Source organism: Hypanus sabinus, chromosome 15 (assembly GCF_030144855.1).
Source record: "Hypanus sabinus isolate sHypSab1 chromosome 15, sHypSab1.hap1, whole genome shotgun sequence".
NCBI classification, from domain to species: Eukaryota; Metazoa; Chordata; class Chondrichthyes; order Myliobatiformes; family Dasyatidae; genus Hypanus; species Hypanus sabinus.
Window position 1 is genome coordinate 88,855,965 of NC_082720.1, and position 14,907 is coordinate 88,870,871.

The window sequence follows — 14,907 nt, forward strand, 5'->3', positions numbered from 1 at the left end:
GAGCCCACCAAGGCTGTGTACTAAGTCCCCTCCTTTACTCCCCGTATACCCGTGACTCTGTCGCCACCCACAGCTCTAATCTGTTAATTAAATTTGCCAATGACACTACAGTGATTGGCCTTATCTCAAACAACAATGAGGTGGCCTACAGGGAATAGGTCACCTCTCTGACACAGTGGTGTCAAGAAAATAACTTCTCCCTCAATGTCACAAAATCAAAGGAGCTGGTTGTGGATTACAGGAGGAATGGAGACGGGCTCAACCCCTATTGACATCAGTGGATCTGGGGTTGAGAGGGTGAACAGCTTTAAGTTACTCGGCATAAACATCATCGAGGATCTCACGTGGTCTGTACTTGCCAACTGTGTGATGAAAAAGGCACAACAGCGCCTCTTTCACCTCAGACGGTTGAGGAAGTTTGGTATGGGCCCCCAAATCCTAAGAACTTTCTACAGGGGCACAATTGAGAGCATCCTGACTGGCTGCATCACTGCCAGGTATGGGAACTGTACCTCCCTCAATCGCAGGACTCTGCAGAGAGTGGTGTGGACAGCCCAGCACATCTGTAGATGTGAACTTCCCACTATTCAGGTCATTTACAAGGACGGGTGTGTGAAAAGGGCCCGAAGGATCATTGGGGATCCAAGTCACCCCAATCACAAACTCTTCCAGCTGCTACCATCCGGGAAACGATACTGCAGCATAAAAGTCAGGTCCAACAGGCTCCAGGACAGCTTCTTCCACCAGGCCAACAGACTGATGAACTCACGCTGATCTGAGTGTATTTCTATGTTACACTGACTGTTGTACATTATAAATTACTATGATTGCACAAAGATGTAACATAAAAGATTTTACTCCTCATGTATGTGAAGGGTGTAAGAAATAAAGTCAATTCATTCATAATGCTCTATGACTATATATTATGGGTGACATCTCCTTATATAACATGTTAAATTTAGCCTGATAATCTGATAATTTGGAATTGTTGGAGGGGAAACTGTTAAGCTTGTTATGAAGAACCCAGTCATCCATGAACAAATTCTTCGAGTCACTCACAGGTAGTTAATCCACACAGAGGAAACCTCTCCATCACTGTTATCATCTGCACATTTCCCTGTACCCTGGAGCTCATTCTTGCCTGTTGTTTTAGACTGTTGATTGGTCCCCCTGTTCAATAAGATGGACTCTCAACCTCACAATCTACCTCGTTATGATCTTGCACCTTATTGACCACATGCACTGCCCTCTCTCTGTAACTGTGACACTTTATTCTGCATTCTGTTATTGTTTTCCCTGGTTCTACCTCAGTGCACTGTGTGATGATCTGATCTGTGTGAATGACATGCAAGGCAAGTTTTCCAATGACAGAGTGTGGTTATGGTTACAGAGAAAGACATTCCATCCCATTCCCCACCCTGCTTTCCCTCTCACCCCTTCTCTTCTCCTCATCCTCTGGGTCACCTCCTCATCCACTCCTCCCCATGCTCTACTCTCCTCTCCTATACTTAAAGGGTTGACGGTGGATATGCAATGGCAAGCATTTAAAGATCACATGGATGAACTACAACAATTGTTCATCCCAGTTTGGCAAAAGAATAAACCAGGGAAGGTAGTGCACCTGTGGCTGACAAGGGAAATTAAGGATAGTATCAAGTCCAAAGAAGAAACATATAAATTTGCAATAAACAGCGGCACACCTGAGGACTGGGAGAAATTCAGAGACCAGCAGGGGAGGACAAAGGGCTTAATTAGGAAAGGGAAAAAAGATTATGAGAGAAAGCTGGCAGGGAACATAAAAACTGACTGTAAAAGCTTTTATAGATATGTGAAAAGAAAAAGATTGGTCAAGCCAAATGTAGGTCCTTTACAGTCAGAAACAGGTGAATTGATCATAGGGAACAAAGACATGGCAGACCAATTGAATAACTACTTTGGTTCTGTCTTCACTAAGGAGGACATAAAAAAAATAGTAAGGGACAGAGGGTCCAGTGAGATGGAGGAACTGAGGGAAATACATGCTAGTAGGGAAGTGGTGTTAGGTAAATTGAAGGGATTAAAGGCAGATAAATCCCCAGGGCCAGATGGTCTGCTTCCCAGAGTGCTTAAGGAAGTAGCCCGAAATAGTGGGTGCACTAGTGATAATTTTTCAAAACTCCTTAGATTCTGGATTAGTTCCTGAGGATTGGAGGGTGGCTAATGTAACCCCACTTTTTAAAAAAGGAGGGAGAGAGAAACTGGGTAATTATAGACTGGTTAGTCTGACCTCGGTGGTGGGGAAAATGCTAGAGTCGGCTATCAAAGATGTGATAACAGCACATTTGGAAAGAGGTGAAATCATCGGACAAAGTCAGCATGGATTTGTGAAAGGAAAATCATGTCTGACAAATCTTATAGAATTTTTTGAAGATATAACTAGTAGAGTAGATGGGGAGAGCCAGTGGATGTGGTCTATTTGGATTTTCAAAAGGCTTTTGACAAGGTCCCACACAGGAGATTAGTGTGCAAGCTTAAAGCACACGGTATTGGGGGTATGGTATTGATGTGGATACAGAATTATTTGGCAGACAGGAAGCAAAGAGTGGGAGTAAACGGGACCTTTTCAGAATGGCAGGCAGTGACTAGTGGGGTACCGCAAGGCTCAGTGCTGGGACCCCAGTAATTTACAATATATATTAATGATTTAGACGGGGGAATTAAATGCAGCATCTCCAAGTTTGCAGATGACACGAAGCTGGGTGGCGGTGTTAGCTGTGAGGAGGATGCTAAGAGGATGCAGGGTGACTTGGATAGGTTAGGTGAGTGGGCAAATTCATGGCAGATGCAATTTAATGTGGATAAATGTGAGGTTATCCACTTTGGTTGCAAGAACAGGAAAACAGATTATTATCTGAACGGTGGCCGATTAGGAAAAGGGGAGATGCAACTAGACCTGGGTGTCATTGTACACCAGTCATTGAAGGTGGGCATGCAGGTACAGCAGGCGGTGAAAAAGGCAAATGGTATGTTGGCATTCATAGCAAAAGGATTTGAGTACAGGAGCAGGGACGTTCTACTGCAGTTGTACAAGGCCTTGGTGAGACCGCACCTAGAGTATTGTGTGCAGTTTTGGTCCACTAATCTGAGGAAAGACATTCTTGCCATAGAGGGAATACAAAGAAGGTTCACCAGATTGATTCCTGGGATGGCAAGACTTTCATATGAAGAAAGACTGGATTGACTAGGCTTATACTCACTGGAATTTAGAAGATTGAGGGGGGATCTTATTGAAACGTATAAAATTCTAAAGGGATTGGACAGGCTAAATGCAGGAAGATTGTTTCCGATGTTGGGGAAGTCCAGAACGAGGGGTCACAGTTTAAGGATAAAGGGGAAGCCTTTTAGGACCAAGATGAGGAAGAACTTCTTCACACAGAGAGTGGTGAATCTGTGGAATTCTCTGCCACAGGAAACAGTTGAGGCCGGTTCATTGGCTATATTTAAGAGGGTGTTAGATATGGCCCTTGTGGCTAAAGGGATCGGGGGTATGGAGAGAAAGCAGGTACAGGGTTCTGAGTTGGATGATCAGCCATGATCATACTGAATGGTGGTGCAGGCTCGAAGGGCCAAATGGCCTACTCCTGCACCTATTTTCTATGTTTCTATCAGATTCCTCCTTCTTCAGCCCTTTACCTTTTCCACTTATCACCTGCCTATGTCCACTCCTCTCTCTTCCTCCCACCTTCTTATTCTGGCTTCTGCCCCCTCCTTTCAGACCATTAATAAGGACTCAGTCTGAAACATAAACTATTTATTCCCCTCCATAGATGCTGCCTGACCTGCTGTGTGTTTCTCTGGATCTCCAGCATCCTGCAGAATCCCTTGTGTTCGTGTACATTTGCAACATGATGCCCCAACTCTTGAACTCGATGTTCTGAGCGATGAAGTCAAGCACCTTCTTTGCCCCCTTCTACCTGTGATACCACTTTCAGGGAACCATGCAGCTGAATGTCTTGGTCCCTCTGTCCTTCAGCTCTCCCCAAGGCCCGACCACTCCCTGTGTAACGCACACAAAGCTGATGTTTTGGGCTGAGATCCTTAAGGACTCAGCCTGAAATGTCAACTGTTTATTCCTCCCCATAGATGCTGCCTGACCTGCTGAGTTCCTCCAGCATTTTGTGTGTTGCTCTGGATTTCCAGCATCTGCAGAATCTCTTGTGTTTACCATTTACTGTGTGACTTTTCTGAAGCATTGGTTAATTCGTGCTATCCCACCGTCACCTGCTGGACACTTCTCGTTCTTGGTGTGTTGGCTTTAGGATTCCTCTTTATGTGCTCGCTTGCCGAGAATTCCAGAGGCCGCATGGAAATACAGGATGTCATTCTGACTCCTTCCTCCAACATTACCCTGAACTGCACTTCCAGTGGGCCCGTGGCCTGGTTCTACGACAAGGTGGCGAATGTTCACACTGACGGCAACGTCCTGCACATCTACAATGCGGCCAGTTATCACAACAGGGAGTACATCTGCTCTGCAAATAAAACCGAGATTCTGCACTTCTTCATTTTTGTGCCAGGTCAGTTCACCCTCCCTTCCCCTCTCCCTCCCCTCCCCTCTCCCTCCCCCTCCTCTCCCCTTCCCCTCTCCCTCCCCTCTTCCACCTCTTGCCCTCTCCCTCCCCCTCCCACTTCCCTTCTCCCTTTCCCTCTTCCTCCCCTTCCCTTACCTTCCCCTTCCCCTCTCCCTTTCTCTCTCCCTCTCCTCCATCTCCTTCCCTCACCCACTCTTGTCCTCTCTTTCCCTTTCCCTCTTCCCTCTCCCCTTCCCTCTCTCTCCCCTTTGCTCTCCCCTCCCTCTCCTTCATTTCTGTCCCCTTCCATTTTCCCCTGTCCTTTTCTCACCAATCTCTCTCTCACCCTCCCCCACTCCTCTCCTTCCCTCACCCTCTCCTCTCCTCACCCTCCCCCTCCTTCCCCCTCTCCTTTTCCCTACTCTCCTTCTTCTCTCTCCATTTTCCTTCCCCTTTGCTCTCTCTCCCAATTCCCTCTCTCCCCTCTATTCTACCCTCTTTCTTCCATCTCCTTTCCTATCCGCCCCTTCCTCTGCCCTCCCCTCCCTCTCTGCCTATGTCCATCCCCTGTCCCTCCCTCCTCACCCCTCTCCCTCTCACCTCCCTTTTCCCTCTGCCCCTTCGCATTTGCCCTTTATCGCCAACCGCACCCCCCACCCCCTTTCCCTCCCTCTTCCTTAAGACCATTCTGGATCGGAGGAATGGCCGAGGGACGTAAGGGATGAGGTGACCCCTTGCCCCCACTGTGGTCTGAGGGGTAGGGGAGGAGGATGTGGGTTTGACTGCCCACGTCTCAGGGTGAAATGCTTTCTCTGCAGATCCCAATGAGTGGTTCCGACCACAGACCCAGCAGGAGATGTTCATCATGGCTGAGGAGTCCGTGGACGTGTTCATTCCCTGCGTGGCAACCAATCCGGAACTGCAGGTCACCCTCTACCACGTGGAGACCGAGACCACCATCGACACCCCCTATGACAGGCGACAGGGGTTCCTCGGCAAGTTCAAAGGTGGAACCTACAAGTGCCGGGCTAAGTTAGGGAAAAAGGAACAGGTGTCTGATGAATACGTTGTGGAAACAATTCAAGGTAAAGAATCCCTGCCCCAACAAACACTCGTGATGTAACTCATTCATTCTCATTCACAAGACAAAGGAGCAGAAGTCTGCTCCGCCACTCCACCACGAGCTAAACTATTCTTCCAGCTACGGGGGCGTAGGCCGCCGCAGCCCTCTCTCCTCGGCCAAAGGTCGAGCAGCACTGAGGCTTCCACATCATCACACAACTTCATACGTCTTCTAGACAAAGACCCTTCCTCTCTCCAGGATGGCGTCTTTCCTGTCGGTGTTTCTTAGCTCTGATGTGTTATGGGATGGAGTTGCTAGCCCCATGCCCAACCCTCCTCCTTCAGGAGCTGGGCTTGAGCCTGTCCATGGTGGAGTCGGTGGGTGATTACCATTGCTCTATGATTGATGATGGGGAGATCATATAGAGAGTGCCAGAGGTAGGAATTGAACCTGGATCCCTGAAGCTGGGAAGCAATACTGTACCTGCTGCACCACCATTGTCTGTTGTCCAATGAGTCGAATCTAACAACGCTCCTTCTATGTTGCAGTTTCTGAGAACCTTGTGGTTAAACTTCATGCCTTGCGGACTTTAGTGAAGAAGAACGAGTTAATAAGTGTCACCTGCTCTGCAAATATCGAGCTGCTGGAATTTTCCTGGTCTTACCCAAGGGCAAAGGTGAGAGTGCTGGAAGTTCAAAAATCCCCACTCAGAAATCTACTTTTGTGAGAGTGCGGGTTGCTGAAGAAGTCTCTAGTTTAAACCCAGATACATGTGAATGTGGCACCTCGGTGAAAGGAGACGGTAGAAATACAAGGAGCAGAGAGATCTTGAGGTCCAAGGTCATAGTTTCTTGAAAGTGGCTGCACAGGTTGACAAGGTGGGGAAGCAAGCTTATAGAACACTTGCTTTATTAGTCGAGGCATTGAGTTCAAGAGTCAGGAGGTTATGATACAACTTTATAAAACTCTGGTTAGGCCACATCTGGAGTATTGTGTACAGTTCTGGTCGCCCACTAGAGGAAGGATGTCAGGGCTTTGAAGAGGGTGCAGAGGAGATTTACCAGGATGCTGCCTGGATTAGAGAGGGTGCAGAGGAGATTCACCTGGATGCTGCCTGGATTAGAGAGGGTGCAGAGGAGAGTTACCAGGATGCTGCCTGGATTAGAGAGGGTGCAGAGGAGATTCACCAGGATGCTGCCTGGATTAGGGAGGGTGCAGAAGAGATTTACCAGGATGCTGCTTGGATTATACAAGGTGCAGAGGAGATTCACCAGGATCCTGCATTAATTAGAGAGGGTGCAGAGAAGATTGACCAGGATGCTGCCTGGATTAGAGTGGGTGCAGAGGAGATTTACCAGGGTGCTGCCTGGATTAGAGTGGGTGCAGAGGAGATTCACCAGGATGCTGCCTGGATTAGAGAGGGTGCAGAGGAGATTCACCAGGATGCTGCCTGGATTAGAGAGGGTGCAGAGGAGATTTACCAGGATGCTGCCTGGATTAGAGAGGGTGCAGAGGAGATTTACCAGGATACTACCTGGATTAGAGAGGGTGCAGAGAAGATTGACCAGGATGCTGCCTGAATTAGAGAGGGTGCAGAGAAGATTCACCAGGATGCTGCCTGGATTAGAGAGGGTGCAGAGGAGATTCACCAGGATGCTGCCTGGATTAGAGAGGGTGTAGAGGAGATTCACGAGGATGCTGCCTGAATTAGAGAGGGTGCAGAGGAGATTCACCAGGATGCTGCCTGGATTAGAGAGGGTGCAGAGGAGATTTACCAGGATGCTGCCTGGATAAGAGAGGGTGCAGAGGAGATTTACCAGGATGCTACCTGGATTAGAGAGGGTGCAGAGAAGATTGACCAGGATGCTGCCTGGATTAGAGTGGGTGCAGAGGAGATTTACCAGGGTGCTGCCTGGATTAGACAGGGTGCAGAGGAGAGTTACCAGGATGCTGCCTGGATTAGACAGGGTGCAGAGGAGATTCACCAGGATGCTGCCTGGATTAGGGAGGGTGCAGAGGAGATTTACCAGGATGCTGCCTGGATTAGAGAGGGTGCAGAGGAGATTTACCAGGATGCTACCTGGATTAGAGAGGGTGCAGAAAAGATTGACCAGGATGCTGCCTGGATTAGAGTGGGTGCAGAGGAGATTTACCAGGACGCTGCCTGGATTAGAGAGGGTGCAGAGGAGATTCACCAGGATGCTACCTAGATTAGACAGGGTGCAGAGAAGATTGACCAGGATGCTGCCTGAATTAGAGAGGGTGCAGAGAAGATTCACCAGGATGCTGCCTGGATTAGAGAGGGTGCAGAGGAGATTCACCAGGATGCTGCCTGGATTAGAGAGGGTGTAGAGGAGATTCACGAGGATGCTGCCTGAATTAGAGAGGGTGCAGAGAAGATTCACCAGGATGCTGCCTGGATTAGAGAGGGTGCAGAGGAGATTCACCAGGATGCTGCCTGGATTAGAGAGGGTGCAGAGGAGATTCACCAGGATGCTGCCTGGATTAGAGAGGGTGTAGAGGAGATTCACCAGGATGCTGCCTGGATTAGAGAGGGTGCAGAGGAGATTTACCAGGATGCTGCCTGGATTAGAGAGGGTGCAGAGGAGATTTACCAGGATGCTACCTGGATTAGAGAGGGTGCAGAGAAGATTGACCAGGATGCTGCCTGGATTAGAGTGGGTGCAGAGGAGATTTACCAGGGTGCTGCCTGGATTAGAGTGGGTGCAGAGGAGATTTACCAGGATGCTGCCTGGATTAGAGAGGGTGCAGAGGAGATTCACCAGGATGCTGCCTGGATTAGAGAGGGTGTAGAGGAGATTCACGAGGATGCTGCCTGAATTAGAGAGGGTGCAGAGGAGATTCACCAGGATGCTGCCTGGATTAGAGAGGAGCAGAGGAGATTTACCAGGTTGCTGCCTGGATTAGAGAGGGTGCAGAGGAGATTCACCAGGATGCTGCCTGGATTAGAGAGGGTGCAGAGGAGATTCACCAGGATGCTGCCTGGATTAGAGAGGGTGTAGAGGAGATTCACCAGGATGCTGCCTGAATTAGAGAGGGTGCAGAGGAGATTCACCAGGATGCTGCCTGGATTAGAGAGGAGCAGAGGAGATTTAACAGGGTGCTGCCTGGATTAGAGTGGGTGCAGAGGAGATTTACCAGGATGCTGCCTGGATTAGAGAGGGTGCAGAGGAGATTCACCAGGATGCTGCCTGGATTAGAGAGGGTGCAGAGGAGAGTTAACAGGATGCTGTCTGGATTAGGGAGGGTGCAGAGGAGATTTACCAGGATGCTGCCTGGATTAGAGAGGGGCAGAGGAGATTCACCAGGATGCTGCCTGGATTAGAGAGGGTGCAGAGGAGATTTACCAGGATGCTGACTGGATTAGAGAGGGGGCAGAGGAGATTTACCAGGATGCTGCCTGGATTAGGGAGGGTGCAGAGGAGATTAACCAGGATGCTGCCTGGATTAGAGAGGGTGCAGAGGAGATTTACCAGGATGCTACCTGGATTAGAGAGGGTGCAGAGAAGATTGACCAGGATGCTGCCTGGATTAGAGTGGGTGCAGAGGAGATTTACCAGGACGCTGCCTGGATTAGAGAGGGTGCAGAGGAGATTTACCAGGATGCTGCCTGGATTAGAGAGGGGGCAGAGGAGATTTACCAGGATGCTGCCTGGATTAGAGAGTGTGCAGAAGAGATTTACCAGGATGCTGCCTGGATTAGAGAGGGGGCAGAGGAGATTCACCAGGATGCTGTTTGGATTAGAGAGGGGGCAGAGGAGATTGACCAGGATGCTGCCTGGATTAGAGTGGTTGCAGAGGAGATTTACCAGGATGCTGCCTGGATTAGAGGGGGTGCAGAGGAGATTCACCAAGATGCTCCCTGGATTAGAGAGGGTGCAGAGGAGATTTACCAGGATGCTGCCTGGATTAGACAGGGTGCAGAGGAGAGTTACCAGGATGCTGCCTGGATTAGACAGGGTGCAGAGGAGATTCAACAGGATGCTGCCTGGATTAGGGAGGGTGCAGAGGAGATTTACCAGGATGCTGCCTGGATTAGAGAGGGTGCAGAGGAGATTTACCAGGATGCTACCTGGATTAGAGAGGGTGCAGAAAAGATTGACCAGGATGCTGCCTGGATTAGAGTGGGTGCAGAGGAGATTTACAAGGACGCTGCCTGGATTAGAGAGGGTGCAGAGGAGATTCACCAGGATGCTGCCTGGATTAGAGAGGGTGCAGAGGAGAGTTACCAGGATGCTGCCTGGATTAGAGAGGGTGCAGAGGAGATTCACCAGGATGCTGCCTGGATTAGGGAGGGTGCAGAGGAGATTTACCAGGATGCTGCTTGGATTATACAAGGTGCAGAGGAGATTCACCAGGATCCTGCATTAATTAGAGAGGGTGCAGAGAAGATTGACCAGGATGCTGCCTGGATTAGAGTGGGTGCAGAGGAGATTTACCAGGACGCTGCCTGGATTAGAGAGGGTGCAGAGGAGATTTACCAGGATGCTGCCTGGCTTAGAGAGGGGGCAGAGGAGATTCACCAGGATGCTGCCTGGATTAGAGAGGGTGCAGAGGAGATTCACCAGGATGCTGCCTGGATTAGGGAGGGGGCAGAGGAGATTCACCAGGATGCTGCCTGGTTTAGAGAGGGGGCAGAGGAGATTCACCAGGATGCTGTTTGGATTAGAGACTGGGCAGAGGAGATTCACCAGGATGCTGCCTGGATTAGAGAGGGGGCAGAGGAGATTCACCAGGATGCTGCCTGGATTAGAGAGGGGGCAGAGGAGATTCACCAGGATGCTGTTTGGATTAGAGAGGGGCAGAGGAGATTCACCAGGATGCTGCCTGGATTAGAGAGGGTGCAGAGGAGATTCACCAGGATGCTGCCTGGATTAGAGAGGGTGCAGAGGAGAGTTACCAGGATGCTGCCTGGATTAGGGAGGGGGCAGAGGAGATTCACCAGGATGCTGCCTGGTTTAGAGAGGGGGCAGAGGAGATTCACCAGGATGCTGTTTGGATTAGAGAGGGTGCAGAGGAGATTTACCAGGATGCTGCCTGGATTAGAGAGGGGGCAGAGGAGATTCACCAGGATGCTGTCTGGATTAGAGAGTGTGCAGAGGAGATTCACCAGGATGCTGCCTGGATTAGGGAGGGTGCAGAGGAGATTCACCAGGATGCTGCCTGTATTAGAGAGGGGGCAGAGCAGATTCACCGGGATGCTGTTTGGATTAGAGAGGGGGCAGAGGAGATTCACCAGGATGCTGCCGTGATTAGAGAGGGTGCGGAGGAGATTTACCAGGATGCTGCCTGGATTAGTGAGGGTGCAGAGGAGATTTACCAGCATGCTGCCTGGATTAGAGAGGGGGCAGAGGAGATTCACCAGGATGCTGCCTGGATTAGAGAGGTTGCAGAGGAGATTTACCAGGATGCTGACTGAATTAGAGAGGGTGCAGAGGAGATTCACCAGGATGGTGCCTGGATTAGAGAGGGTGCAGAGGAGATTCACCAGGATGCTGCCTGGATTAGGGAGGGTGCAGAGGAGAGTTAACAGGATGCTGTCTGGATTAGGGAGGGTGCAGAGGAGATTTACCAGGATGCTGCCTGGATTAGAGGGGGGCAGAGGAGATTCACCAGGATGCTGCCTGGATTAGAGAGGGTGCAGAGGAGATTTACCAGGATGCTGACTGGATTAGAGAGGGGGCAGAGGAGATTTACCAGGATGCTGCCTGGATTAGGGAGGGTGCAGAGGAGATTTACCAGGATGCTGCCTGGATTAGAGAGGGTGCAGAGGAGAGTTAACAGGATGCTGTCTGGATTAGGGAGGGTGCAGAGGAGATTTACCAGGATGCTGCCTGGATTAGAGAGGGGCAGAGGAGATTCACCAGGATGCTGCCTGGATTAGAGAGGGTGCAGAGGAGATTCACCAGGATGCTGCCTGGATTAGGGAGGGTGCAGAGGAGAGTTAACAGGATGCTGTCTGGATTAGGGAGGGTGCAGAGGAGATTTACCAGGATGCTGCCTGGATTAGAGAGGGGCAGAGGAGATTCACCAGGATGCTGCCTGGATTAGAGAGTGTGCAGAGGAGATTTACCAGGATGCTGACTGGATTAGAGAGGGGGCAGAGGAGATTTACCAGGATGCTGCCTGGATTAGGGAGGGTGCAGAGGAGATTTACCAGGATGCTGCCTGGATTAGAGAGGGTGCAGAGGAGATTTACCAGGATGCTACCTGGATTAGAGAGGGTGCAGAGAAGATTGACCAGGATGCTGCCTGGATTAGAGTGGGTGCAGAGGAGATTTACCAGGACACTGCCTGGATTAGAGAGGGTGCAGAGGAGATTTACCAGGATGCTACCTGGATTAGAGAGAGTGCAGAGGAGATTGACCAGGATGCTGCCTGGATTAGAGTGGGTGCTGAGGAGATTTACCAGGATGCTGCCTGGATTAGAGAGGGTGCAGAGGAGATTCACCAAGATGCTGCCTGGATTAGAGAGGGTGCAGAGGAGATTTACCAGGATGCTGCCTGGATTAGAGAGGGTGCAGAGGAGAGTTACCAGGATGCTGCCTGGATTAGAGAGGGTGCAGAGGAGATTCACCAGGATGCTGCCTGGATTAGGGAGGGTGCAGAGGAGATTTACCAGGATGCTGACTGGATTAGAGAGGGGGCAGAGGAGATTTACCAGGATGCTGCCTGGATTAGGGAGGGTGCAGAGGAGATTTACCAGGATGCTGCCTGGATTAGAGAGGGTGCAGAGGAGATTTACCAGGATGCTACCTGGATTAGAGAGGGTGCAGAGAAGATTGACCAGGATGCTGCCTGGATTAGAGTGGGTGCAGAGGAGATTTACCAGGACACTGCCTGGATTAGAGAGGGTGCAGAGGAGATTTACCAGGATGCTACTTGGATTAGAGAGAGTGCAGAGGAGATTGACCAGGATGCTGCCTGGATTAGAGTGGGTGCTGAGGAGATTTACCAGGATGCTGCCTGGATTAGAGAGGGTGCAGAGGAGATTCACCAAGATGCTGCCTGGATTAGAGAGGGTGCAGAGGAGATTTACCAGGATGCTGCCTGGATTAGGGAGGGTGCAGAGGAGATTTACCAGGATGCTGCCTGGATTAGAGAGGGTGCAGAGGAGATTTACCAGGATGCTACCTGGATTAGAGAGGGTGCAGAGAAGATTGACCAGGATGCTGCCTGGATTAGAGTGGGTGCAGAGGAGATTTACCAGGACGCTGCCTGGATTAGAGTGGGTGCAGAGGAGATTTACCAGGATGCTGCCTGGCTTAGAGAGGGGGCAGAGGAGATTCACCAGGATGCTGCCTGGATTAGAGAGGGTGCAGAGGAGATTCACCAGGATGCTGCCTGGATTAGAGAGGGTGCAGAGGAGAGTTACCAGGATGCTGCCTGGATTAGAGAGGGTGCAGAGGAGATTCAGCAGGATGCTGCCTGGATTAGGGAGGGTGCAGAGGAGATTTACCAGGATGCTGCCTGGATTAGAGAGGGTGCAGAGGAGATTTACCATGATGCTACCTGGATTAGAGAGGGTGCAGAGAAGATTGACCAGGATGCTGCCTGGATTAGAGTGGGTGCAGAGGAGATTTACCAGGATGCTGCCTGGATTAGAGAGGGTGCAGAGGAGATTTACCAGGATGCTGCCTGGCTTACAGAGCGGGCAGAGGAGATTCACCAGGATGCTGCCTGGATTAGAGAGGGGGCAGAGGAGATTCACCAGGATGCTGCCTGGATTAGAGAGGGTGCAGAGGAGAGTTACCAGGATGCTGCCTGGATTAGGGAGGGGGCAGAGGAGATTCACCAGGGTGCTGCCTGGTTTAGAGAGGGGGCAGAGGAGATTCACCAGGATGCTGCCTGGATTAGAGAGGGTGCAGAGGAGAGTTACCAGGATGCTGCCTGGATTAGGGAGGGGGCAGAGGAGATTCACCAGGATGCTGCCTGGTTTAGAGAGGGGGCAGAGGAGATTCACCAGGATGCTGGTTGGATTAGAGAGTGGGCAGAGGAGATTCACCAGGATGCTGCCTGGATTAGAGAGGGGGCAGAGGAGATTCACCAGGATGCTGCCTGGATTAGAGAGGGGGCAGAGGAGATTCACCAGGATGCTGTTTGGATTAGAGAGGGGGCAGAGGAGATTCACCAGGATGCTGCCTGGATTAGAGAGGGTGCAGAGGAGATTCACCAGGATGCTGCCTGGATTAGAGAGGGTGCAGAGGAGAGTTACCAGGATGCTGCCTGGATTAGGGAGGGGGCAGAGGAGATTCACCAGGATGCTGCCTGGTTTAGAGAGGGGGCAGAGGAGATTCACCAGGATGCTGTCTGGATTAGAGAGGGTGCAGAGGAGATTTACCAGGATGCTGCCTGGATTAGAGAGGGGGCAGAGGAGATTCACCAGGATGCTGTCTGGATTAGAGAGTGTGCAGAGGAGATTCACCAGGATGCTGCCTGGATTAGGGAGGGTGCAGAGGAGATTCACCAGGATGCTGCCTGTATTAGAGAGGGGGCAGAGCAGATTCACCGGGATGCTGTTTGGATTAGAGAGGGGGCAGAGGAGATTCACCAGGATGCTGCCTTGATTAGAGAGGGTGCGGAGGAGATTTACCAGGATGCTGCCTGGATTAGTGAGGGTGCAGAGGAGATTTACCAGCATGCTGCCTGGATTAGAGAGGGGGCAGAGGAGATTCACCAGGATGCTGCCTGGATTAGAGAGGTTGCAGAGGAGATTTACCAGGATGCTGACTGAATTAGAGAGGGTGCAGAGGAGATTCACCAGGATGGGGCCTGGATTAGAGAGGGTGCAGAGGAGATTCACCAGGATGCTGCCTGGATTAGGGAGGGTGCAGAGGAGAGTTAACAGGATGCTGTCTGGATTAGGGAGGGTGCAGAGGAGATTTACCAGGATGCTGCCTGGATTAGAGAGGGGCAGAGGAGATTCACCAGGATGCTGCCTGGATTAGAGAGTGTGCAGAGGAGATTTACCAGGATGCTGACTGGATTAGAGAGGGGGCAGAGGAGATTTACCAGGATGCTGCCTGGATTAGGGAGGGTGCAGAGGAGATTTACCAGGATGCTGCCTGGATTAGAGAGGGTGCAGAGGAGATTTACCAGGATGCTACCTGGATTAGAGAGGGTGCAGAGAAGATTGACCAGGATGCTGCCTGGATTAGAGTGGGTGCAGAGGAGATTTACCAGGACACTGCCTGGATTAGAGAGGGTGCAGAGGAGATTTACCAGGATGCTACCTGGATTAGAGAGAGTGCAGAGGAGATTGACCAGGATGCT

General features: G+C 50.8%; 1 protein-coding gene across 1 annotated transcript in view; it reads left to right on the forward strand.

The window, feature by feature from the left end:
* Positions 1-14,907, forward strand: part of pdgfrb (platelet-derived growth factor receptor, beta polypeptide) — a 157,609-nt gene that overhangs the window by 64,435 nt on the left and 78,267 nt on the right. The window contains exons 3-5 of the mRNA XM_059990686.1: positions 4,299-4,556; positions 5,369-5,635; positions 6,162-6,289. Coding sequence (XP_059846669.1) covers positions 4,299-4,556; positions 5,369-5,635; positions 6,162-6,289 — 653 coding nt within the window. The remainder of the gene's footprint in view (positions 1-4,298; positions 4,557-5,368; positions 5,636-6,161; positions 6,290-14,907) is intronic.